Source organism: Syngnathus floridae, chromosome 2 (assembly GCF_059516105.1).
Source record: "Syngnathus floridae isolate MCC-2025c chromosome 2, RoL_Sflo_1.0, whole genome shotgun sequence".
Taxonomy (NCBI): Eukaryota; Metazoa; Chordata; class Actinopteri; order Syngnathiformes; family Syngnathidae; genus Syngnathus; species Syngnathus floridae.
This window is the reverse complement of record NC_142414.1, coordinates 14,795,434-14,819,648: the sequence shown is the minus strand read 5'-3', so window position 1 is coordinate 14,819,648 and position 24,215 is coordinate 14,795,434. Positions and strand designations below refer to the sequence as shown.

General features: G+C 42.3%; 2 protein-coding genes and 1 long non-coding RNA gene across 4 annotated transcripts; 1 reads left to right on the top strand and 2 right to left on the bottom strand.

Annotated features, from left to right (window-relative positions):
- Positions 1-897: 897 nt before the first annotated feature.
- On the top strand, positions 898-20,521 carry LOC148402072 (vang-like protein 1). 2 transcript variants are annotated; one of them, XM_088360492.1, is made up of 10 exons: positions 898-1,075; positions 5,369-5,557; positions 8,914-9,040; positions 15,367-15,798; positions 16,064-16,239; positions 16,875-17,035; positions 17,129-17,164; positions 18,046-18,193; positions 18,844-19,078; positions 19,312-20,521. In XM_088360492.1, the coding sequence occupies exons 2-10, from the start codon at positions 5,487-5,489 to the stop codon at positions 19,570-19,572; spliced, it is 1,647 nt and encodes a 548-aa protein (XP_088216618.1). In that variant the 5' UTR covers positions 898-1,075; positions 5,369-5,486; the 3' UTR covers positions 19,573-20,521. The 2 variants fall into 2 exon arrangements, with proteins under 2 accessions (XP_088216618.1, XP_088216629.1); XM_088360503.1 differs by lacking the exon at positions 17,129-17,164 and having other exon boundaries at positions 900-1,075.
- Positions 2,719-7,941, bottom strand: LOC148402073 (uncharacterized). The gene is made up of 3 exons (XR_015854117.1): positions 7,659-7,941; positions 5,299-5,679; positions 2,719-4,853 (listed from the first exon to the last, which is right to left on the bottom strand). It is a non-coding gene; the product is annotated as an uncharacterized LOC148402073 (long non-coding RNA).
- On the bottom strand, positions 20,326-24,186 carry LOC148402071 (calsequestrin-2-like). Its single transcript, XM_088360516.1, has 11 exons — positions 23,779-24,186; positions 23,536-23,620; positions 23,360-23,460; positions 23,102-23,210; positions 22,690-22,763; positions 22,489-22,619; positions 22,381-22,426; positions 22,239-22,293; positions 22,048-22,148; positions 21,809-21,883; positions 20,326-21,732 (listed from the first exon to the last, which is right to left on the bottom strand). The coding sequence occupies exons 1-11, from the start codon at positions 24,010-24,012 to the stop codon at positions 21,523-21,525; spliced, it is 1,221 nt and encodes a 406-aa protein (XP_088216642.1). The 5' UTR covers positions 24,013-24,186; the 3' UTR covers positions 20,326-21,522.
- Positions 24,187-24,215: the final 29 nt, after the last annotated feature.

Genomic DNA, 24,215 nt, shown 5'->3' with positions numbered 1-24,215 from the left:
ACTCAGTAGGGAATGACTTGAATGTGGTTTATGTATCAATGTGAGTACAAAACCACATTTGTAATCTTGTAAAAGTGAGTGTAAAATGAGCAATAGAATTTGTTACAATTATAGTTACATCACCCCCACCCCTATCAGAGTATTGGCTTTATTTGGGTCTCCGGGTGCATGGAGAGGGGTCATACTAAAGTCGTGACCTCTATTGTGTTCTGGGGGGCATCGGTTCTAAGGCTGTGTGCGGGGAGGGGGGGGGGTGAAAGGAGGCCAAAATATTGATTTATTCGCAGCCACCTCGTTGCTAGGGGCATTTGTTGATTCGCGCGCGTGCGTGCGTTTGAGCGTGCGTGTCTCGGAATTTTTTTTTTTTTTTTTTTTTATAAATTATTGGGATTCGTCACTAATAGTGTAGGCCCTACACTAAATTCATAAGATTGCCTGAATTCCAGTCACTATCATTTTGTTGGATGTTTTTGGTCCGAATCTCTGAAGTCATACATGCCACTGCGTTAGTTCCTGTTGGCCCTTATAGAGGACATCCTAGGCTTTTCACATTTGCCATAACCGAGTTCTGATGTCCTCTCAAAAGAATATATATATATTATATAAATATTAAATAAATATTTTATATTTGAGGGTGCAAGCAAGATGTTAAGACATTGTAAAGTAGAGGAGAGAGGCATGAGATAATAAAAATATATAAAATATAATATATTGGGGGGGGTAGTTTGAGGGGATACATTTATTTGAAGGGTGCAGGCCCCCTTTTGCCCCTGCATTATTATTTTTTCTGTATGCAGATCATTGAAGGAAAAAGTTTGGACAACCCAGGGAGGAAAAAGACGATCCCATCTCTCCGATCCATTTGAGCTAGCGACCCCCTCCTAGCGGCCGGTCGCCGCACTACACCCCGGTGCTGCAAGCAAGTCACTGGCGCTTGAACATTCCAAACTGGCAGTGACACCCGCCCCCCTCTACCACCACTGTTAGCAAGGGCTGCTTCCCTCCTGTAGCCCAAGTGTTTTCCAGCCTCTGGATGTCAAGCCAACCACAGGAATGAGATTGTTCCCCACAACAGGTGAGCCTCACTTCTAAAACGCAGTGGTGCACGTACGTGATGAGCTAATTAATTAGCAAGTTAGCTCAGTGGTGTGCGTGAATAATGTCTATTGCAGTATCCACTGCTGTTATGTGTGTCTGCTTGTTTGTTTGTGTGTGTTGGCTCAGTAAACTGTGCAAATGTAGAAAGTCATTTGGCTGTTTGAAGAGAAAGACACGCCTTTGTCATCTACCTGTATGATTTTTATGAGACTGACGCACTAACCAATGCCGAGTACGGCACACTTCTTTTCTACAGTTTCGACATGTCACATAGTTATTATGGAGTTAATATTTTTATTTTTTTTAATTGGTTTTGCTTGTAGTATTGTCGTTTGGTGAACGGAAGTTTATTTCCCTGTTTCGGGACTCAGCTGTTAAAGTATTAGCCGCGCAGGGATATATGACAGCAGTTATCAAACGCAACCCGCGGAGTGATCTATGCTCACTGGCAATGCAGTAGCCACAGTAACAGCAGACTTCACTGTTAATGCAGTAATTTAATGTGCAAAATGATATACAATTTACCCGAACTATGTTTGACAAAAAGTAAAATAAAGTCTGGCAGAATAGTATGCATTTGAATATTATGTATTTTATTTCAAGACGTGCCTCACCATGGAGACAGCAAACTTAAGAGAGGTGTGCCTTAAATGTTGAGAGGGGGAACTTGAAATAAAACATCCATTATTGAGTGAACTGAAATCCACAAATTTTCCTGGAATGCAGGTTGCTATATAAATGTGTGTCTTGATCACACTTGTTGCTAGATCGTCTAAGGATATCATTAATTTTTCTCATTTGCAGTCATTAAGAAATGTATAAAAGTAACGCCTGAATTATTAACTTTAATGAGCATGTGCATAGTTTCTGATTCTTCTGAGGTAAAGGGATGTACTGTGTTGTGAGAAACTGGAGCTATACATTTTTAATCAAATATAATTAGACTGTGAGATAAGAGTGGGGTCAGAGGTGGGAATAAGTCACATAGTGTAGGTGCAAGTCAGAAGCAAGTCTCAAGTGTTGCTCTTCAAGTTTCCCAAGTTACTGTGACAAATATCAAGTAAGTCAAGTCTCCACTAAAATTCAAGCAAGTCTAGTCAAGTCTTGCTTTAAGTCGTAAATCAAGTCAAGTCCGACTTGTCTGCTTGCAAATGAATTTGGCTTCCTGCTTACTTACAGTTTGTAATTGTGAACTGAGGTCACAGATAACAGAATGGACAGCAGGTTTAATTTTTACCTTCTTGGTTAAATTATTTCAATTAAATGATTTAAAAAATTGAAATAAGTCGGGGATATCCGAAGTAAGCTCTGTGGCCTAGAATTCAAGGACATCCTGGAATGCCAAGTGAATTCCACTGCAGTAATGACCCTCAACATCAACACAGCAAACATGTGACGCGATTCTCCTCATGCTGCTGCTTGTCTCGTGACTTCATCTGCAATGGAACTTTGATGTCTACTCGAGGGAAGTGACTATTTTGCAGATGCCTTTTGTGGTATTACAGGCAGCTGAAGTCTGCCATTGCGAGTCAACAGTTAAACTCTGCTTTAAAAAGTCTTTGATTCTGCAAAATGAAAACCAGATGATTGGCTTTCTTGAAACATTTTGTTACCAGTCAATTCTAAGTGGTTACTGTAAACAAAGGACAACAATGACATTCAGTTCTGCATATCTTGTCTGCAGTTAGCTTTAAAGTGAAATAATGGAAGTACCCATGTAATCCTCATCATTTTTGTTGACCGTGTTATTATTTTAATTAATCAGAATATGTTTATATTTTATAAACAAGCTCTGTGTAGTGAAAGGCATAAAAATCAAATCAAGTCATCCTCAGGATGGCAAAATGTAGCAATCATTTTCATAATTTAATATTTTTGTTTATTGGTTACCCTTAATTTCTTTTATTGCAAAATGGGTACCTTGGCTCAACTGACTTTCCAAGGTATTAAACTCATGCTTCACATACCGTAGCCTGACGTGTTTATGTTAGCCTATAGCAATTTCAAACAAGCTGAGCTGGGATTAGCGCTACTTGCCGACTTACTGTATTGTGACTGACTGCAACGCCTCATTTCATAAATCCATACGACAGTTGAATGGTACCCTTTAAACGGCTTTCAAAAGCTGTTTGACCCCTACTGTGTATGCGTGTGTGAGTGCACAGCGGGTTCCTCGTCTCTGCTGTCCTGCAGCTACTTAAATTCTGCAGACGTAAAACAGACAATCATGTATCAAAGCTTGATTTTGATCTGAGCATATCTGATTTCTGATTCCGCACTGCAATGATAACTCAACTGGGCCACATGAGGGAAAAAAATGCAAAAAGGTAATTTGAACCAAGGAGTGTGACTCAAACTACTGTCTATCTTTGTTACCATATTTGGGCTCTATGCACATAATAGCATGACGTCGCATCCATTGCGGCTAATATGATTTAACCTTTTTTGGGTCTTGCGCAATATGACACCCGTGTTTTTATAGTCTCGAGTAAACAGTCTTAAAATGAAAGAAGAAAAAAAAAAATCCCAAAAGCAGCACAAACGATGAGCTTTGTGTTCCAATGTGCACATTGTCATTCAACTTCAACAATGTTTTAGTGTAGCAAGGATTTCAAGCCAGCAATTTGGATTGTGAGGTTTTTCGTGCTTCTTCATGTGTCACAGGCAGAAAGCCCAGCCACTTCCTCCCGTCTGTCTGTCTTTCCTTAACAGTTTTGATGCAAAACAGATTAAATGATTCATTCAAATACACATAGAAGACAATATTGGCTCTTTTTTGCTTATAGAACTGGAAATGTCCATGCTAACATGAGTGTCTGTGTTGGTTAGTTGTCAATTTTCAAAACTGAAAAGACTGAACTGTATTTCGGAGACAAGGGAGATGATGTGCAAAGAGCTTTTACTCATCCGACAGTAATCGCTGGCATCAATTTAATAAACTGATGTGCACAAATGCCATTTTGTTTTGTTCGATTGATTTTAATATTAGCCAACTGGCAATAAAGTAAACGTTGTTTTTAAATGGCAGAAGACTGCGGAAAATTCCTGGACTCTGCACCTCAGTTGAGACTGAGCAATATGTCATCCAGGTTGACGTGAAAAGAAGGCAAAAGGACGTTTTTGCCGTTAAGGACCTGAATACGCCTTTATGGAGCAAGAGGAATATAATGGTTTTCGGCAACCCATAGAATTCCAGTAGCCTTTGAATTACTGAGATTGTTCAACCGCTTATAGGACTGCCAGTCAGTGAGTCAGGCGTTTAAAAATGAGTTGAAAACAGCAGCAGGGGTGTTTCTTTCCTCCCCATTATTTTATGAGTATCATGCAAGCAGTCATACCCACAGACCGCCCACGAAGTCACCCGCAGCTGTCCCGATGTCACGCTTCCCCCAAATGGGTCATTGTGAACTTTATATCATTTTGGACGTAATTGTAAAGTCAACTTGTGAATGCAACAATGTTCCCCATAGGGAGAACATGCTCTCCCACTTTCTAAGCACCTTGAGGCTTTCAAAAGAAGTCATAAATCTTGACATACTGCTGAAAGCATTGCCAGTAAGTTTCAGTGGAAGTTTCCAGCGGTGAGGCAGTGCTGCTTTTCAGGGGGTGAGAAAAACTTTGATTCAAACCTAGATACTTTTTTCCTAATCAGATATTGTTTATCGTCTTGTGGGTGTTTCTTGACAAGAAGAGGTGGACGGGAATGTGATTTACTCACCCACAGGATTGGACTCAAAAATGTGGAGACTCTTCGGCTTTAACAAGACAGAGGACGGAATGAAAGAAGTGTTTTCCAAAAATGCAACGACAACATGACGAAACTACAAAGCCACCTTGTTCGCTACCACAGTGATTGAGTTTTGGCGTTGTAGAAATGCACAATTTTTCTTTTTGGTTTTGTTTTCACATTTTTTGTGATATTTTGTTAAATATTTCTGACTATATATCACCAATATTGTAGAAATTGTGTGTCGTATATTTTTGTATCGCGGGCCACATTTCGTCACAATATTGAATCCTGAGTTGCCCACTGCTTTTTTTCACAAATCTATACTATTCCGCAATCTCACCATTGTCCCACCGCTTTTTTCACAAATCCATACTATTGCGCAATCGTTTGTGAAAGCTGAAATTTTACTTGAATCTGACAAAGTGGCCATTGGTTCCACTGTAATGTTTTATGAGGAGGGTGCCAAATACCTGCTGAATTTCACTTTGTTGATGTTGTCAGGTTCTAAATGTGAATCTTTTTTATGGTCGCCCCACCCAGGTTGGTGTTTCCCCGCCTCAGGGTTCATTTCCAAGCCGACGGCCGGAGCAAGACAGCTCCCCTTTGCCTCTCTGTGAAGAGGATAGACAGTCCAGTGGAACTGCAGCACAGTGTTGCCATGGACACGGAGTCAACCTACTCTGGCTATTCCTACCACTCTGGGCGATCACGAGGTTCCCATCGGCACGGGTAAGACTGAATCCTCCCTCTCTTTAATGTTGAGCCATGCTTGGAGCTGCTATCGGGTTATCTTGCTCATCTTCCTCTGGCGTCACCACAACTCTGCTTGACAGGCCTAATTTGTGATGCCTCTGCAGATAGGATGAGAGTATGTGATGAGAGAGAAGCCCTTTCTTCTCACCACTGGAAAAAAATATCAATGTCAAGAGAAGACTTATAGCTTGAATTTGAGACTTTTTTTCTAAAGTACGTCATGTATAGGATGACTCAATTTTCAGGGGCTGTGATTTTCACTTGCAGACGTTTGATGACATTTCAGAGAAAGGCAAAATATTTTCTTGGTCGTAGGCCTGAATGACAATATATTAATACAGCATAACGTGAAAACTAAGCACGGCAGGTGCCGAGGTGTCAGCCGCTGCATTTATCCATTTGGCCAAGGCTTCCTGACAGTAGAGATGCCTTCAAGCAATTGGCAAGTAATTTGCAATGGAACATTGAAGGATTCCCTACTAGGTGCTTTCTCCACGGCTCTTCATTTAGCGTGCCAAATCTACCGTCTGGTGCCTAATTTGAGAGAAAACAAGCTTTCAATGCCCTTGGCATGGTCGTCAGAAGGTAATCTTTACACACCACTAAAGGGTGCCACACAGGGGGCATCTTCCCCATCACTGTTGTCTAATTACTCTCTCAGAACCAGAAGCAGGCAAACAATGTTCCTGCAAAACAAACACACACAATATCTTTTCAACTATGCTACTTTTTCAGCACCGATGAATGCGAAGGGCGACAAATTTAATCGACAATTCTGAAACTAATTTGCTCCAATTGTTATTATTTCATAATGTTGTTAAATGTCATTATGGGGGTGAAATATGGCCTCTTGGCCATTGTGACCATGTCAGCTGTCCTGAATCCCCAGTTGTTCCTGATGGTATGTCATCAGTAGGTGAATGAGGCAGCAGTGTGAACCATTTTGAATACCAAGGATAGAAAAGCGATATATGAATGACACCCCAGCGCAATTATTACAAATGTAATGTTAATGATTTCTCACAATGATTAGAAAACAGATAAATATATCTGCAGCATTTTATTTCTGTAGCATTCTGCCATTGTTTACATTTTTAAATGATTACCAAACGTCTGCAAGATTCCTAGAAAATCCCAAAGTCGCGTCTTTGGTGAACTGTTTTTAGAACAGGCAGGCACATGGGTGCTCATGTGGCCCTTAGGGGGCTACCCACTGGCACCACTTTGGACATACCAGTGAAGATATGAAACTAATGATGTGCAGGACAATGATGATGATGATGATGATTTGTAATGTACATTGGAATAGTGGAGGATGTATGGATAAAGAAAATCTGCTAGGATTTCTTATTGTAGACTAGCACCAGAATAAAAAAGACTAGGTGTCAGAGCTGGAACATGTCTCCTTCTGAAAATCTCCCGCAGTGGTTCTCAAGCCCAATTGAGCATGAATATGGTACACTGGCGGAACTCATTGGTCACATGGGAAGTCTCCATCACATGCTGGTCAGTGGAATAAAATTTGTTACTCTTGTTTTATGTGCAGTTATTGAGCTTTTTTTTTTTTTTTTTTGTTCCGACGACCAGTTGCAAGTGAGGATAGCGATTGTCCCCCACGATCGTATAATGCACTTATTCTGATGTGAAGAGAAAGTGTTCTTCTAGAGCCAAACGTCCCAGTGGGCTCCATCCAAGGCAGAAAGCCATAGCCACTTGAGGGATCCATGCAGCAGACCAAATTGCATTAATCAGACCAGAGTATCATAGGATAGCGTACGGTTGGAATACAAATGAGGCTGATGCATGCTAATGAAGCAGAAGCAAGTTGTGGGAAGGTAATGAGGGATATTTTTGGGGGTAGAGAGAAGTATGTGTTGTTTCCTCGTGTTCAAAACACTCCTGTGGAATTCCACCAAGATACACTCCAAAATGTGTCTGCGGCTTTGTGATTCTTTCCCCCACAAAGTCCAAACAGAGGCCAAGTTTTTACTCGTCTGTACTTCCTGACTACAATATAATGATTTAGATGCATAAATAGATATAGCACATGGAAATGTAGTACAGAGATAATACTCACTTTCATTTTCTACATCATAATCCTGCCATCAAATCAGAGCAGCTCCTTATCCTGTACGGTCTCGGATACGCAAATCCCCTCGAAGCCTCCTGCCCTCGTTCGGCATCCATTAATGAATATAATCAGTGACTGTAACGACTCCAACAAGAACAGCTATGACATAATATTATTTGAAGTCATGCTCACTGTAATAATTTGAAGCCCTGCTGCATCCCCTCTTCCTCCTCGTTTGATTACCTATGCAAAGGAGGTCATAGTTTCACTTTTTTAGCTGTCTGTGCGATTAGCAGTCAAGGCTGGCATTGAAAGGGAAGCACAAGAATAGAAGCGGAAAGCAATGTGGCTCACACCCTGGAATCAAAACACAGCCCCAATAGCCTGAAGCAATCCCAGCAGTGTCACTCATTGCTTGCTTCCTCCTTTTCTCCCAGCTCCAGGATGTCCTGTAACTCTGTGTCGTGGTTTGTTATCGTGTCAGGGTGTAACATTCGAGGGTCACTTGAAGTTTGGGCCCTTATTCAAGGGCACTGTTTGTTAGTGCAGTGTCAGACCTTTTCCTTGTGCTTTTATAAACAAAACCATAAAAGAAATCGATTTATACACCCCCAAAATTCTTCAGAAAATGTCCCCTACAGGGATGGGAGAAATGTTGAAAATAATTCCTTGAAAAATCAGACAATTTTAAGTCGATTATCTGGCCTGACATTTGGGGGTTCCAAGAACAGGCCCAACCCTTGATTCATAGTAAATTAGTTGAGTAAATGCTGTCAATATTACAAACTGCTCTCACACCTCAAGCGAGGGGGTTACTAATTTGCGGCAAATAACCTCATTGTGGTTTGAATTAATTCAAGAATTGTCATTTGGTGTTTTGGTTCCATATACAAACTGGCAGCAGCCAAAATGTGAAGGAGACAGATGAGGGATTATCTGAGGCCTGCATGCCAGCTCCTCAGTGGTAATGGATCCACTTTGGGCACAGTGCCATGTCGCCACAGTGTTGCTGGACTGAGGATTCAGATTCCTGCTGCTTACATTTGACGCAGGATTAGAGTTGTAAGTGCATCGGGTCAATGGAGCTCATATGTTGACGCGCATGTTTGACTTCTTTTGGGGTCAGAGTGCCCTTATTAAGTCATAACGAATTAAATCAAACAATGTTTGAAAATTAATCACTGATTGGCTACTGCACATTTCCTAGCTGAACTTTGAAGCACGCAGTCTTGTTAATCATTTTTGGGAATTTCTTTTTCAGGGAACGAAGCCGGGATCGCCACAAGTCTCGCAGCAAGGACAGACGCTCGGAAAAATCAGTAACTATTAACCCCGCTCCTGCAGAGCCATTGCTGGGTGACACTGCAGTTCGGGGCGAGACGGTTCAGGTAGGCCCATCACTCATCCCAACTGTTGTCTAAATTGTGTCACAGAAATTGAAAAGTCTCACCCTCATTTTCCAAACAGTGCGAGTAATATCTCATTTTGGAAAAGGTTTGGCGCTCAAGAGACTTAGCACAAGTTAAAATGAGATGACGTGTGCTTATCGGCATTGCAACAGGCCATCTGCTATTTACTAGAGGGGACCGGTCCACTCGTGGGCTGCATTTGGGTCGATAAATGTTTGCACCAATACTCAGATTGTAGTAAGCCGCCTCGTTTGTCTCTAGATGCACCGTTTGTCATTTTGTAGAGAAACACGTTAATCCTGAGAGGGAGACGGTCAGTTTGTTGCAAATGCTTCTATGGCCCCCACCAGAGATGGACTATGCCAAGCTGCTTAGTTGCTGCAACTCAAACTGTGTGTTCAGTCATCATGCATGCCAACAGAAGATGAACCCTTGCATTATATGTATGATGGACTGTTTGCCAAATGACAAACATAAGGTAAGAATTTATAGAATATTGCATTTATTAGATTGACAATAATTATTCTGCTTTCGCGTACAATTATAAACACGAGTATGTGATGCAATGTGTGTCGTGTTTATGCCTTCTTATCATCATCTGCTTTAAATTGTGGAATTTGTTAAGCACAAAGCTAAGTATTAATATCTTTGTAAAAACAGAATATGTTGCTTACATCGCTTGCCTCAGATGATACAGGAGTGCTTTATTTTGTGACATGCGAGTTTAAATACAGTAGTTTAGTAGCCATGTGTTTTTTTTATCGTATAAAGCACCTGCTTTGACTTCATCTGCCATCTTGCCACACTGGTCCCTGTTTTATGATCCCACAAGATTCCAGTCCTTCTTATCAATATCACATCAAAGTCTTCCTTCTACCTCGCTCCTTGTATGAACGAGTGAGATACTGAGGTCCATTGATGACAGCTTGTTACCTCGAGGTCACGCGACCTCGTCTGGCTGCCTTGTCTGTCATTGGACATCATACGCTTCACGTAGACAAAAAAGCCTCTCTGAAAGTGGCCTGGCGCAGGAGTGTATAAAAACAGAACAAAAATCAAACGCCGCTGTAATTATGTTGACCTACTTGGCGTCTACTTTTCCCCTGTGGAAAGCTTCGGTAACGTTGCCTGCGTTTGTTTATGCTCGTGTTTAATTTTAACGGGGTGCTGCTTGTGTTCCTTTTGTGTTTTTACTCCATACTGTGGCCTGCAAGGGAGCATTGCTTCTGGATTTACTCTCACATGATTGCACACACATAGTGAGCCGTGATGCCAGATTGGCGTGCGTGTTTGGGCTCACTTTATCCTCTTGTCTTTGATTTTGGTATTCCTTCATCTTTGTTGAAGCAAACCCAACTAGCAATCGCCTCACCAATGCCACAGAGTTCAATAAAGCAAAGGAAGACGGTAGTCACCTGGTTCAGCGCAGGGAAAGTCAGCATTTTGTGTTCTACTTTGTATAATCTTTGTTAGAGCGGAAAAAAATATTTTCTTCAGTTCGACTTCCATTGTTGCAAATATTTGAGAATTCTCTGGCATTGGCATCGATTGTTCTTTAACTGTGTAAAAGTGGCTGGCAGCTCTCTTTGGTACTGTCCAGAGAAATCCTATGACAGAACTCAAACAAAGCTCTCCCTCAAAATAGACACACCCATAATGACTCACTTGGATTCAGAAAAATGTAGGTTGTACTACATGCTACTAGACAAAGAAAACAACAGTTAAGACACCATGTACTTGGCTTAAAAATCTTTTTGTGTACACCATGAAAGATCAAATTACATTCAAACGCAGAATTCATTCTCAGCAGAAGTCAGGAATGCCAGTAGTAACTTCTACATACATACAAGAGAGGGAAAAGAGGAGTGAGAGGAGCGTGGGATGAGCTAAAACTATCTGACCTATTCCGGCTCCACTGACTGACTCAAGTCACCCTTTAATGTGAACATTACAGAAAGGCAAAATGTCCTGGAGGACTGTGCAAATCGAAGGAGATGTTTTAGCATACCAAGATGACCATAATTAAATAGTTAAGTAGAGCGCATTGCCAAGCTCTTAACAAAAGTGATTTATGTGCGTTTGCCCATCTGGAGGCTACTTTGTGGTTCATGACAAACAGACGAGCAATGCCTTTATGATTCTGAGGGATGGATTCTTCCAATTGATGCCACAGTGATGGAAAACTGAAAATATACTCCTTTAACCACCAGAGGCATTGAAGTGTTTAGTTGATGAGTCGACTTTACTGCTCCACATTGACATTTAATCCTTAAAGTTGACTAATCACATGTTTTTGGCATTTTGGCTTCTAACAGCTAATTTACAGACGACTTGGCCAATCTGCTGCTGTAATCATGCAAAAGTATTTTGTGGTGGAGCAAAATGTCTGTACAACTGTGTACTTTAAAGTCTGCCTGAAGTTAAAAAAAAAAAGATGGTTGCAGAAGAGCAGAGCGGTGAGCTTCATTATCTTTGGTACCAGCCGTACTTTTGAGACTGGAGGCTAGGAAAGAGAGAAGCGACATGAAGTGAAGAGCCAACTTTGTCGCCAAAATATTGTCTAAAAATATGACTGGACCAAAAAGAGCTCGCTAGACGTTGTCTAGACAACACATATGACACTTATCGACGGTCAAAGCGACACAACCAGTTCTTTAAAAACAATGAAAGCACAACTGAAATAGAAACAGTGACCAAAAAAAGTGCCTATTTTGTTTGCCTGCCTACAAAGTTGCATCCACGTTCTCACTGACAACATCCTTACGGACTACAATTCGCACCGTGTGCGGTGCATGTGCGGAAATCACGATAGCACCCTTTCCATTCAGATATGTATTTTCAAATTGTTCCTGTATGTGCATTTATCTGTTGTGCACCCCAATCATATTTTTTTAGTTTTGGTATGCAAGAAAATTCAATATTTTCTTTTTTGATGTTGTTTTACCTTAAAACACGCACGCACGCACGCACACGCACACACACACACACACACACACACACACACACACCCTGACCAGTGTTCACTGGGTCAGAAGCAATGGGCGCAGAGTGGTGCTGAGGCAAACGACGAGAAGAATGCGAGAGGACGCCTCAAGGGACAAACGGAAAAAAGGGATTGGTGAAGAGTGAAGAATACGATGATGGGAGAAGTGCATCTTCTAATCGCTATTTTGTTTATTCTTAGCCTGGCGGGATGGTGTGCACCAATGTTTGTTTAGTGTGCCACTCCCCCCCTCCTGTTTTTCTTTATCTATCCATCCTTTTACCCCACTGTCCATCTTTTCTCCCATGACAACTTCTCATCACGCTCACATTCTCCCCATCTCCTTCACTCTCTCTAACCTCCATAAAGAGTAGCCCCCCCTCCCTGAAACACACGAAGAGGCAAGTGACGTGCATTACCTCCCAAGGCATGATGGGTAAATTGTATATATAAAGTGGTCTAATGCGTTACTCGGCTTCAAATCCACATTGCGTGGCAAATCAGTCTTACACGGACTCGGTGAGGATTGTGATGGACCGCTTGGGGACAGAAAAATGATGGCTGACGATTTTGAGACGTACACGGCTAGTGCGATGGAGACAGGCGATGAAGTTCTGCAGGTTCTGGAGGTTTCTGAACCTGTAGTTGAGAAAGCAGAGGTTATTGTCACGAGCACAGAAGGAGACTCTAACCTTCCTCCGTTGGTCAGCACTGGTGCTAGCAACACACCGGGTCAGGTAGGTCCAATAGGCCCAAACCGGCTCTGTTCTTGTATTTGCTTTGTACACACCTTTGGCTTGTTGTATAGCTGCAATTTTTGAGCACACCATTCTTCCGTACTGTACTCAAGCTAGTAAAAAAGCACAGATACTACAACAGCGATACTGCTTTAACCTGCATGACAAAAGGAGCCATGTCAGATACATTTCATAAAATGCTGACGATTACAAACATTTGAAAACACATCCAGCTAAATAGATGGTTAAGAACACAATTGTAGGTATGTGGGGTTTTTTTTTGTTTCAAATCTTGTTTTGAAATTTGCACTGGTGTTGGTTCAACTGTGAGTGGCAAGCCAGCTTATGCACTCTAAATCACAATAGCACTCGTTGACAAGCATTGAAGCAGTACAAGCCTTGTCACGCTTCTCCGACTTTGGACAAACTTTTGATCGGGTTTGAGTGGCCTTTCTTCTCCTGACAATTTCTACAGACACACAAACACACACATCTTGCCTCCCAGGGGTGAGTTGAGTGCACTTGTTCAACGTTTTGTTTGCAGCACACCGATTGACAAAGAGGCTTTTAATGGACAGTTGATTTACACCAGCTGTTATTTTTACTCAGCTCAGAGAAAAAAGCAACAATATGTAGACACTGTCGTGTGTTATATTATTTACACTCACAGTTCACCATTGGGGTCTTATCTAACCTGTGATGTTAGCATTCCTAACGGCAGTAGTGCATTTCTTATATGTAAGGAAATAGATAACCGGGAAAAAATTGGCCCAGGCTTAAAAGAAGTCGCTGCTGTTTTAAGAAGTCATTTAATTTTGTAATTTCAGGCCAAGTCTTCATTGTGGCTCATTCCCTCTTCTCACTTTTAATAGTCGTCTTGTTCCTGAACTGCTCTGGGGCATGTTCTGCTCTTTGCCGCTTCTTCTCGTTCACCTACTTTCACGTGATGAAGGAAACTCCGAACCTGTTGTCTGTCTATAATTGGTTTATCCTGCAGAGAAATGTGGGTCACTTCTGTCTATTTTTAATCTGGCAGTCCAGAACAGATTATAGACATATGTATTCACCTACCATGGGAAGTGTAAGTGATTTGAAGAGGATTTATCTCCTATTTTATCACCCAAAATGTACTTCTATGTTAGAAATCTTGTAGAGATGTTTTGTGTTTTTGGCATGTATGAACCCAAGACAGACATTCCACCGTCTGCTTTGACATTAGAAATTTAATTCCAGACACCATTTCAACTGCTCAAACATATGCAACAAGATTGTCCGTGAATATTTTATTTTACAATAATTTTAAGATATATTTTGTACTTCGCAATACAGCTTACTTTTAGATTTTGAAAAAAAAAGTGAAAGAATAAGTGTACATGGCATCCATTGCTTTCCTTCTTGCTACAAAATATTATTGTCAATACCAACCAAATATACCCACAATTTTGTTTCTTCTTTTAAAGAATAATTATCAGTAAAGTTATTTTTTTACCATTGATGGCCTTGGGTCATTCACTGCTCATTTTATGAACATGTTATTTTGCAATTCAAAGAACAAAAGGTGTGGGTGGTGTGGTTTAATTGAGCGTATTTAAATCCACACACTTTTCCATGAAGACATAATCATGCTGTTTTTTTGGAGCCCCAAAAAAAACATTTTATAGCAGAGTTAAGCCAGTGAGCAATCAGTGAGTCAACGTACATACACACTTGCAGCTCCAACCTTTCATTGTTATACTTTGTCATGCTCTTCTCACCCTGAGGCCCGAGGCTGATTTCTTTCCCAAAGCCCCTTTCCTCTGCCCCAGACAGCCAGACTCCCCCCCGTTCCCCCATCACTGCCTAAGGACCCCCCCTCCCCGTCAGCCGGTGTTTCCTCCTCTTTGTGCCGGCAACTTGTTGTTACTGCAGTGCAAAGAGTCCTTATCATTGTTATTATAAGGGCTCCGCTCCAACATGGCTGACCTTCACTATCTACGGATACAGTCTCACCCGCACGCCAGTCAAGCCCGGTTGGCATCACACACTGTTTTCTTTTTCTGCTTTGCATTTTTGATCCCATCCTTTCTCACATGATTAGATAACCTCCTCTTTCATTCATGGCGTAGTAAAATAATGAACATAATCCAGTTCTATGATGCACCAACTGCCATCTGGGCAAGTGTACAGTCTAATAAACATTAAATTCTGAAAAATTGCAATGAAATAACAGCAACATTTGATTAATATAAATAAAAACTCATGCCATGTTATTTCTACTGAGTAGTGCATGAGCCTGCAGTAATGAGAGTCCATGTGGAAAAATAATCACTATGAAGCTTTGAGGCATAGATTTTGCTTTGAATGTTTTCAAATTGCATTCATTGATTTTTTTTCTTTTTTTTTTTTTTTTAATTGTTTTTGTCTCGCTATTTTGGGGGAGGTTTTGATTTGGAGTTATAGTGTAGTCCTGTGGTTGCTAGATAGATGACTTGCTTGTTGAGTGCTAATTTGGATTTTTTGTTCTTTTGCTTGTATCTTGCAAGTAAAAACAATATAATCGAAAGGAGCATCTTGCCCATTTATGTTCCTTTTGCTCATGTTTGCAGGATGACACCTGGGGTGAGACCACCACGGCCGTTACTGGCACATCGGAACACAGTCTCTCTCAGGAAGACATTGTACGCATCACCAAGGACCTGGAGGACAGCGTGGGTCTGGACTGCCGTCGCTATTTCACGCTCACCCTGGCCGTGATTCTGGGCCTCCTGGTGTTCCTCTCGCCGCTGGCCTTCATGGTCCTCCCCCACCTCCTCTGGCCAGAGAAGCTGCAAAGCTGCGGCACGGCCTGCGAAGGCCTCTTCATCTCTGTGGCCTTCAAGTTGCTCATCCTGCTGCTGGCCGTCTGGGCCCTTTTCTTCCGACCGGCGCGAGCCAGCCTCCCGCGGCTCTTTGTCTTCCGAGCACTGCTCGCTGTTCTGGTGCTGCTCTGTGTACTCGCCTATTGGTTGTTTTATAGCGTGAGGATACTCGATTCGCAGGTGAGATCATGATGTGCCGCGGAATGCATGCTAAATATCCATGAAGGACAAAAGTGTTGGGATGTGTGGCCTGAACTAGAAATGCTAACATGCTTGTAAGGCAATAGACAAATCTAATAGTCCTTTGAAATATATTTGAATATTCATGTGTTCTACATCTTGTCCTACATGTGTCTGCTAAATGGCAGTTTTTTTGCTTGGATATGTAAATCTAGTGGCTCAAAGTGGTCAACTTTGGCTTCATCCACCCTTTTGTGCCCTCAAGGATGAAGACTACCAGGGGATCGTGCACTACGCTGTGTCTCTGGTGGACGCGCTCCTCTTCATTCACTACCTGGCCATCGTGCTGCTGGAGTTAAGGCAGCTTCAGCCCTACTTCTCGGTGTGTGTCACACGTTCCACAGATGGAGAGACCAGACACTACAACTTGGGACAACTCAGGTGAGACAAGTAGCAAGCAATGGGTGGCTTGGAAAGTACAGTACACAAACATGCTCTCGGGGATCCATCAGATGTGTTATTTCAAAGCTGATTCAGCTCAGACCCCAATCTCCAGCAAATTCATTGTAGCTGTTGGCCCCAACAAGATGTTCATTTTAGGGCAATAGGAATGCCTTTTTAGGTGTTCCTTCTTGCCAGAACTTCCTAATTAAATGGGAATGCAATTCCTCTCAGCCTGGAAGAGGTAGAGACAGCAACCTGTTGGATTGTTGCCTTTGTGCACATTCCCTTCTTGTTCTGCTTAATAATTGACTAAATGTAGCAGGGCCACTGAACAATGTCTTGTTTTGTGAATTTTTACACGCACACGCACACACACACACACAATCTGTCTGTTCAACTTTTCTGTACGTTTTAAGCACTGAATTTATCTGGACAAAATATAAATAAATGCACTTAAACAAGATTTTGGGGTTTCAAAATGGCAGCCTTTGCAATTATGAAAATTACAATCTTCTAATTAACAATGTCGATTGGAATGATTGTTCAGACCCACTCTACATTTTGAATGCGTGGGCTTGTATAGTGTGCTCAAATTACCCAATTTAATGGAGGTACACATTGTGTGTGTGCAGTATTCAGCGGGCAGCACTGGCCATTTTGGAGCACTACTATTGCGACTTTGCCATCCATAACCCGGCTTTGCTCTCCGCCTCCAAGTCGCGTGCCGCCAAGCACCTGGCTGGCCTCAAGGTCTACAACGTGGACGGGGACCTCCCCGCTGCCCCTGCTGAAGGTGTGTGTTGCTTTTTTTGTGGAACCTCCTGCTGTGCCTTTTGCTCTTTTGCATGTCGTTAACCGTTTCCTCTCCTGGTGTTGTCTCTTTAAGTCTTTAAAGCCAAACTCAGAGCCTATCTATTGAACAGTAAGTCAAATCTATGTTGATGCTTCTTATTTACTGTTTATGCACAAACTGTAGGCGCTTTGTAAATGTTCAATTTGTATTTGGATGCCTCGTCTCTCACACACACACACACACACACACACACACACACACACACACACACACATTGGCATGGTATGCCACAGGTTAATGTCAAATATTCAGTCAACTGTGTAAATGTAACACTCAGTTGTTGTTAAATTATCGCCCGTCCTCAAGTGGCATCACTCAAGTGCACTAACCTAGCACACTTTTTTTTTTTTTATCCCGGCTTTTGTCTTTATTTGACAAGAAACAGCTGACAACTTGTTTCCCCACCTTGCACCGCTTCCCTTTCCACCCCTGCATCCACTCCCACGCCTGTGCAATTTATTTCCACTCTTCTTGAATCGGTCGTCTGATTTAAATCAATGATGCCTGACAGGCAAATGGCTTTTTGTATTCTTCCCTAGGAATTGCAAATGTGTAAAACATAATAATCCATAGCAAGTGTCCAAGCAGTGTCATTCTAAGCAGGATGTGCCGAAACGCTCCCCGCTGCTCCCTCCATGAATTATTCCATTCACGCGCCTTCTCTGGCCCACTTGAATAATTTATAGTGCTGCCATCTTTTAACCTGCATTTGCAACAGGCAGGATTTGGCGCTAGAATCTGCATTTGTGATGGTACACAGTAGCTTGTGTAAAATATACACACTGGATATTTTGGGCGTCACTTTTGGCCTATCCGGGTTACAAATAGACCAGATAGTTACGCCCAAAGTTATTCATACCCCTGGCACAGGAATAATTTTGGGTTTGCCTGTATGTATATGTGTATGTATGGCAGAGTCATTCTTTCCATCCTTCCGTATGCTGTGGCAGGTCCGGGAAACAACGCAGCTGCAGGAATGGCACACTCCCAGTCCAGAGCCATCATCGCAGCCGCCGCCCATTGCCGGGACTCCAGCCACAACGAACTCTACTACGAGGAGGCCGAGCACGACAGGCGTGTGCGCAAACGTAAAGCCCGGTGAGTGAGGGGGCAATCGGGAAACCTTGTGCAACTTCTTCATTTGGCTTGTTTTGTCAGTATTGTACGAATCTCTGGAATCCTGCCAAGATTCTAGTTTGTTCCCTGAACTGTTAATAATGTATTTGGTCATTTAGGTGTGAGTGTGTGAATGGTTGTTTGTTTGTGTGTGTGCCCTGCAATTGACTGGCAACCGGTTCAGGGTGCCTTCTGCCTGAAGTATGTTGGGATGGGCTCCAGCACCCTTGGGAGGATAAGCGGTTCAGATAATGGATGGTCTAAATGTTTTGCTTGAATTCAACGGACATTTTATTTTCGTTAGCTCATTTATGGCGTTTATTATTAAGCTAGTGGATGTTATGGTGCATCTATTTGGTTGTTTTGGAAACGTAATGTGTTTAGTTTTGTCTGCGAACGTCACCTAGTGGAGTGGCTAGAAGCTGCTTGGTTCTTTATTTTGAATTGTTCACTGCCAAATTACTGGTTGTTGTGAAGTGAATTGAGTTGATTTCTCTTCCATAAATCGCAAGTCAAAGATAATTGCTTCTAAATATGTAAATGAAACCTACATTCCTAATTTCTTCAGTAGTGTGTAATGGCCAGATATCAGAGAACCACGATGTCACCCTTTCACTCCATTTTGCTGCTAGACTGGTTGTTGCTGTCGAAGAGGCCTTCACTCATGTAAAGCACATGAAGGAAGAGGAGCAGAAGAAAGCCCCAGGAGATGTGATGGACCCGCGAGAGGCTGCGCAAGCCATCTTCCCGTCCATGGCACGGGCCCTGCAGAAGTACTTGAGGACAACCAAACAGCAGCACTGCCACAGCATGGAGAGCATCCAACAACATCTGGCTTTCTGCATTAGCAACAATATGTCACCTAAGGTCAGATCTCATCTCCCGTCATCGTGAAATAAATATTGCGGCAGGTCGCTGATGTATTCAATGTTCCTAAAACCCCATCTTAATAGGAAAATCAAGAAAGTATGTGACAGTTCGGGCCTGACTGTTTATGACCCTACTAACATCTGCCAAAAAAATTATCCAAACCGCTAATGTGTGCCCATTTTCTTTGCCTTTTTTGTACTCAACCAAACTTTTCCCTGTCACTTGCGCAGGCCTTCCTGGAGAGTTACCTGAAACCAGGCCCTACCCTGCAGTACAGCCGGGACCACTGGTTGGCGCGTCAGTGGACTCTGGTCAGCGAGGCGTCAGTCACCAGCGGCCTTAGAGATGGCACCGTCTTTATCCTCAAGTGTGCGGACTTCGGTCTGGTGGTGACCGTCAAGAGGATCCCCTACATCCGCTTGTCGGAGGAATACATTGACCCGAAATCACACAAGTTTGTGCTGCGGTTACAATCAGAGACCTCGGTGTAGGTCTTTTTGTAGGTTCTTTTCATTGTGTTTTTTTATGGCTCTATATAGCACACACAGTTTTTTTAAGTTTCAGGAATTTTCATTTCGGACGGAAGACTTGTACATGTGGTGAAAATAATGATCTAAGCCTGAGTTAGGCGTGATTGCAACGTTTGGACAAACTTCCATTGGATGGACCAGATCAGGATTTTCTAACTTCACTCAACTCACAGACCAATATATATGTACTGGTCAACACGTTTTGGAGTCTCAATCAACCCCGTCGCCGCTTCAGAACATCTTCACGACTATGCACAAAGACATACCTCATGTCCACCACGGCTGAGTACACAGCTGGATAGTTTTAGCCAATGAGGTGGAAAAGAAGCAAGTTCACAAAGAAAAGCGATTTCAAAGTCACCGGGAACGTGTGGTCGGTCACGTCTCCAGATGAGGGTTGCATGCTACTGCCACCTGGTGAGCATTAAACAGAACTACTGAGTGGTGAACTTGTGGATGCCAATACACTGTATGTGTTTATGTATGTATACACAAACTGTATGTATGTACAGAATATTTGTTTACTCGTATCGTTGTCTTTTTAAAATGATGGCCCAAGTCTTTTTTTTTCAGAAAACACAAAAATGAACCGCACACTGATATTGCATTGTTTAATAATAATCTCATTTCTGGGGTAGAATTGAATCATCTGTTTAATGAGAGATGTGGCTGATTTTTAGCTGAAGTAACTAAGCATCATGAGGACGTGTGGAAGGCAAAAAAAAAAAAAATCAATATGACTTGTCGGCCATTATTTTAAGAAGGTAATATGTCCCCTGTTGTCCCCTTTTTTATTTTATTTGTCACACTGTTACCGATTGACGGTGTGCCAGTGTTAAATACAATAACTTTGACACGGGCCTTTGTATTGGGGAACAAAATTAAAACCTTTTTATGGCCGTTTGTACAATTGCTGTGTCTTAAGATGGTTGATGTTAACATTAATGTATATTATTGTTTCTAAAATGTTATGTTGCAGCATAAAGATCATAGCCTACGTCGAGTTTAAAATTGGCATGTCAGGCCTGAATATCAATGTGTGGCGCTAAAAACGAATTGGCTGTGCAAATACAGTGTCTGGGTCTGCCTGTCGCAACTCATCTGTCCTCGGCTCCAATCCCCGCCCTCCCTTCTTCCATATATAACTGCCTTTTGCTTGCAGGATGGGAATGGACCAAGAAGAAAATGAACATTTGCATCTAAATGGAATGCTTTTCCCCCTTCTATTTGTTTGGTAATGACGTGGTTATGTGCAGGTGGATGCATCGTCTCCTCTGTTGGCTTCATCTTCAAACAAATGTTCTGTCCCGGCTGATAGACACACGGGCTCAACTATAAGGTCCAAACAACTCTGGCCAGGTAGTTCATTTCCTCCTATTGCTTTCTGGGTGAGTAAAATCAAATACGACATGCAGTCTGTATTGGAGGTCTAAAAGAATGGTTTGTTTTAATGACCTTAATTTGAATAAGTGTATCATGTTGAGGTGCTCTTTTCAAATGACAAATTAGTCTGTTTTCGTTATTCCCGGGTAGGCGCTGGAAGATTAGAAGAGTCACAACAACAAAGCTCTTGTGTTCCCAAGAGGTGCTTGACATTTTTCAGTGCAATGAGGACTAATGATTGCTTAGAAAATGGGGGGGGGGACCCTTTCAACTACTCCGCCCCATGCAACAAAACCTGCTGTAACAATTTGCAATTTTTTCACCAGTAATTTCTTACCAGAGTAAATTAAACTGAGCAGTATTTTACATTTACTTCAGCAGCAAAACCAATTTTATGACATTGCGCAATGATCATGGCACTTGACTAAGCATTAGGTGGCCGTCATGTCATCTCAAATCTCTTAGCATTCACATCGAATCTCTAAAAAGGACATCTAGAATGAAAGTATGATCAAAATTCTAACATACTCAGTCATCTAGTTCATATTCTTGGTCAAGGCTGTTGTCGCCGTCTTCCGTCAGGTCCTCGTCAGAGTCCTCGTCAGAGTCCTCTTCTAAGTCGTCATCGTCGTCTTCCGTGTTAACTCTGCCCGACAGGACGTCCTCGATCCAGTCCTCTAGCTCCTCTGCAGTGGGCAGATCTTCGTCGTTGGACATGTCTAGCCACACACTGTCGGCCTGGAGTGCACAACAAACATCTCTTAAAGGTCTAGATTTTTTTTTTTGTACGGTACACGAGTAGAGTTTGGCTTACATCTGTGACGTTGACCACACCAATCTGAGGCCTGAACAAGTCCAACTTGAAGGTCTTTTCCCAGTAAGTGGTGAGCTAGACAATATGAAACAAGTTGCTGCTTAGTGCTCACTTTGAGAGGTGGAAGTCACATGACTCATTTCAAAGTCAGCGCAAGACAATCTCAAAGAGGTCACTTGCATCTCTGATTGGAAGAAATTGTAAAAATGGTAAATATCAATCAAATAAAAAGGACCAACCAGAGGGAAGTCATCAGGATCAATCCAGACAATGCTGAGATCCGGGTTGTTGGTGTTGTCTCTCGCCACGTCCTTTAAGATCTCCAGGAATTCATAGCCATCTAAGAGGTGAAGGTGGAGAGGCGGGAGGGGCACAACAATTTATAGGTCATCACCTTCTTGGCCTGAAGGAGAAGAAAATATTTACAGACCTGGATCCTCCTCTTCGGCAAATGCGACAATATGAATTCCATCCGTGTCATCCTCCTGCAAGTGAGCAAAAGGTTGAGCAAGCTCCATGATTTTCAACTGCATGCGTCACAGCCTGAGAGAATTGAATTGAATTTTCTTTACCCATGTCTCAAACATGTTCTCTGCCCGGAGCTTCCTCAGAGTGGCCCTGCAAACATTTGCAATCCAGCGCCAGTTTTGAACAACATGAGTAAAAAGTAGCGCATGAACCTCCTGTGTTGATTGACAAAGTCTACAATCTCCGTTTCAGATAGAGGTCTGCCAGGCAGGACGACGGGCTCCTCCATGAAGGGCTCATAAAAATTCACCTCGTTCATCTTGAGGGAGAGATGTTTGGCCACCTGAAAGAATCGAAATTCTTCTGAGAACTCACATGACGCGTTTGTTTTGTCTCGTGTATTTTGCACTTACAGATTTATCAAATGTGGCAAAGAACTTGATGTACGGTTGAAAACGCTCCGAGGCCTCCTGAAAAGCTTTGTAGTCTGAGAGGCGGGAAGAGAGTGTTAGTGGCAGTACTCTTGCATTTCCAACAATATTACTACTATAAAGGAGCACGACCTGGCTCTTCTGCCAGTGTAGAAGAAGTAAGATCTTGATTAGAAAATAACAGAATCAAAAGAACAAAGCTGCAGTTTGACCTAGAAGTTTGCAAACGAGATGCTATTTAAAGCCTCTCATGAGAAAACCCACACAGTAAAATCAGGTGACAGAGCTCGAGATCCCATTAAAGGTCTTCTGGGAGACAGCACGGAGCTATTAGAAGACACCCTTTTTTTGTCCCAGTTTGATAAGTAGCCGTGTTACATGGTGGTAAACTAACATAAATCCTCTCCTTTGAAGTAACCAATGAGGCGAATGTCTTCCTCTATCCTTTCGAAGGCTCGGAGCTCCATTGCGTTGTTGATTATTTCCACTGGGTCCTCCAGCACCTGCAGAAGGAGGTGTACAGTGAAAAAATGCAAGGAATGATCATGTTTTATTGTTTTCTGAATAAATATGTATATTGGATTTGTTTTTTCAATACAGATCAACACCAAAAATCTTGGAATCATGCTACATGTGTGCTAGGTCCACTCACATCTAGGAGGAACTCCACAAGAGTGTCTGCTGACAGTTCTCCATCAAACTCAATGATGCGATCATCCTTGAAGACGTACAGGCTTCCCACCTCTTCGAGGCCTGACCAAAAACGGGTTCAATCAAAAAAGAATACTCTCTGGAAAATCAAGATACTCTGTGGGTATAATGGCTTACTGAGCTTCTTGGCTACTTTGGCATCTTTCTGAGCGTCCACCATCCCAAATCCAATATCTTTGTTCTCCAGTACCTGAGCTGTCAGCTGATAGTGTTCACATAGAGAAATCTGTAAACTAAAAGCTATTTCCAGAGATTGGAGAAAGTGCAAGTTGTAAATAATTTTTGAGTCTTAACTTTCAAATTATTAGATGACACCATTTTCTTTTCTTTTTTTTTTTTTGCTCCCTCGATATTTCTCACCTCGAGGACCAGCTCGGTCATCTGGAAGCGCTTCTGTAGGCCTTTGTTGGCAGGCACGGGCTCGTGGTAGAACAGACAAAGCAGGTCAAATCTCTTCAAAGCCTTCTTGTAGCTGCGCTCGTTGATATCCAACACTCTGTCCCTGCCATCAAAGTTGGGAAATTCAAGACCTTCCTCTGCCCCACAAAGCAAAACAAAATGAAGGCAGAGGGTGCAAAGCAGAGACAGGTGCATTGTTGTCCAACGGGAGGGTGTTCAGGGAAAGGTCATCGGCACGTATCAAACTTTAAGGCGTAGCGATTCAAAAAGATTGCACCGATCGTATGACAAAGGCTCCACTTTGTGCTCCTGTCAGCTATTGCTCTGTTTTCTCTCTACCCAACTGTATGAGCTTGTTCTCCCGCTCTCTCCATCACCAAGTCAATCCCACTGGAGGC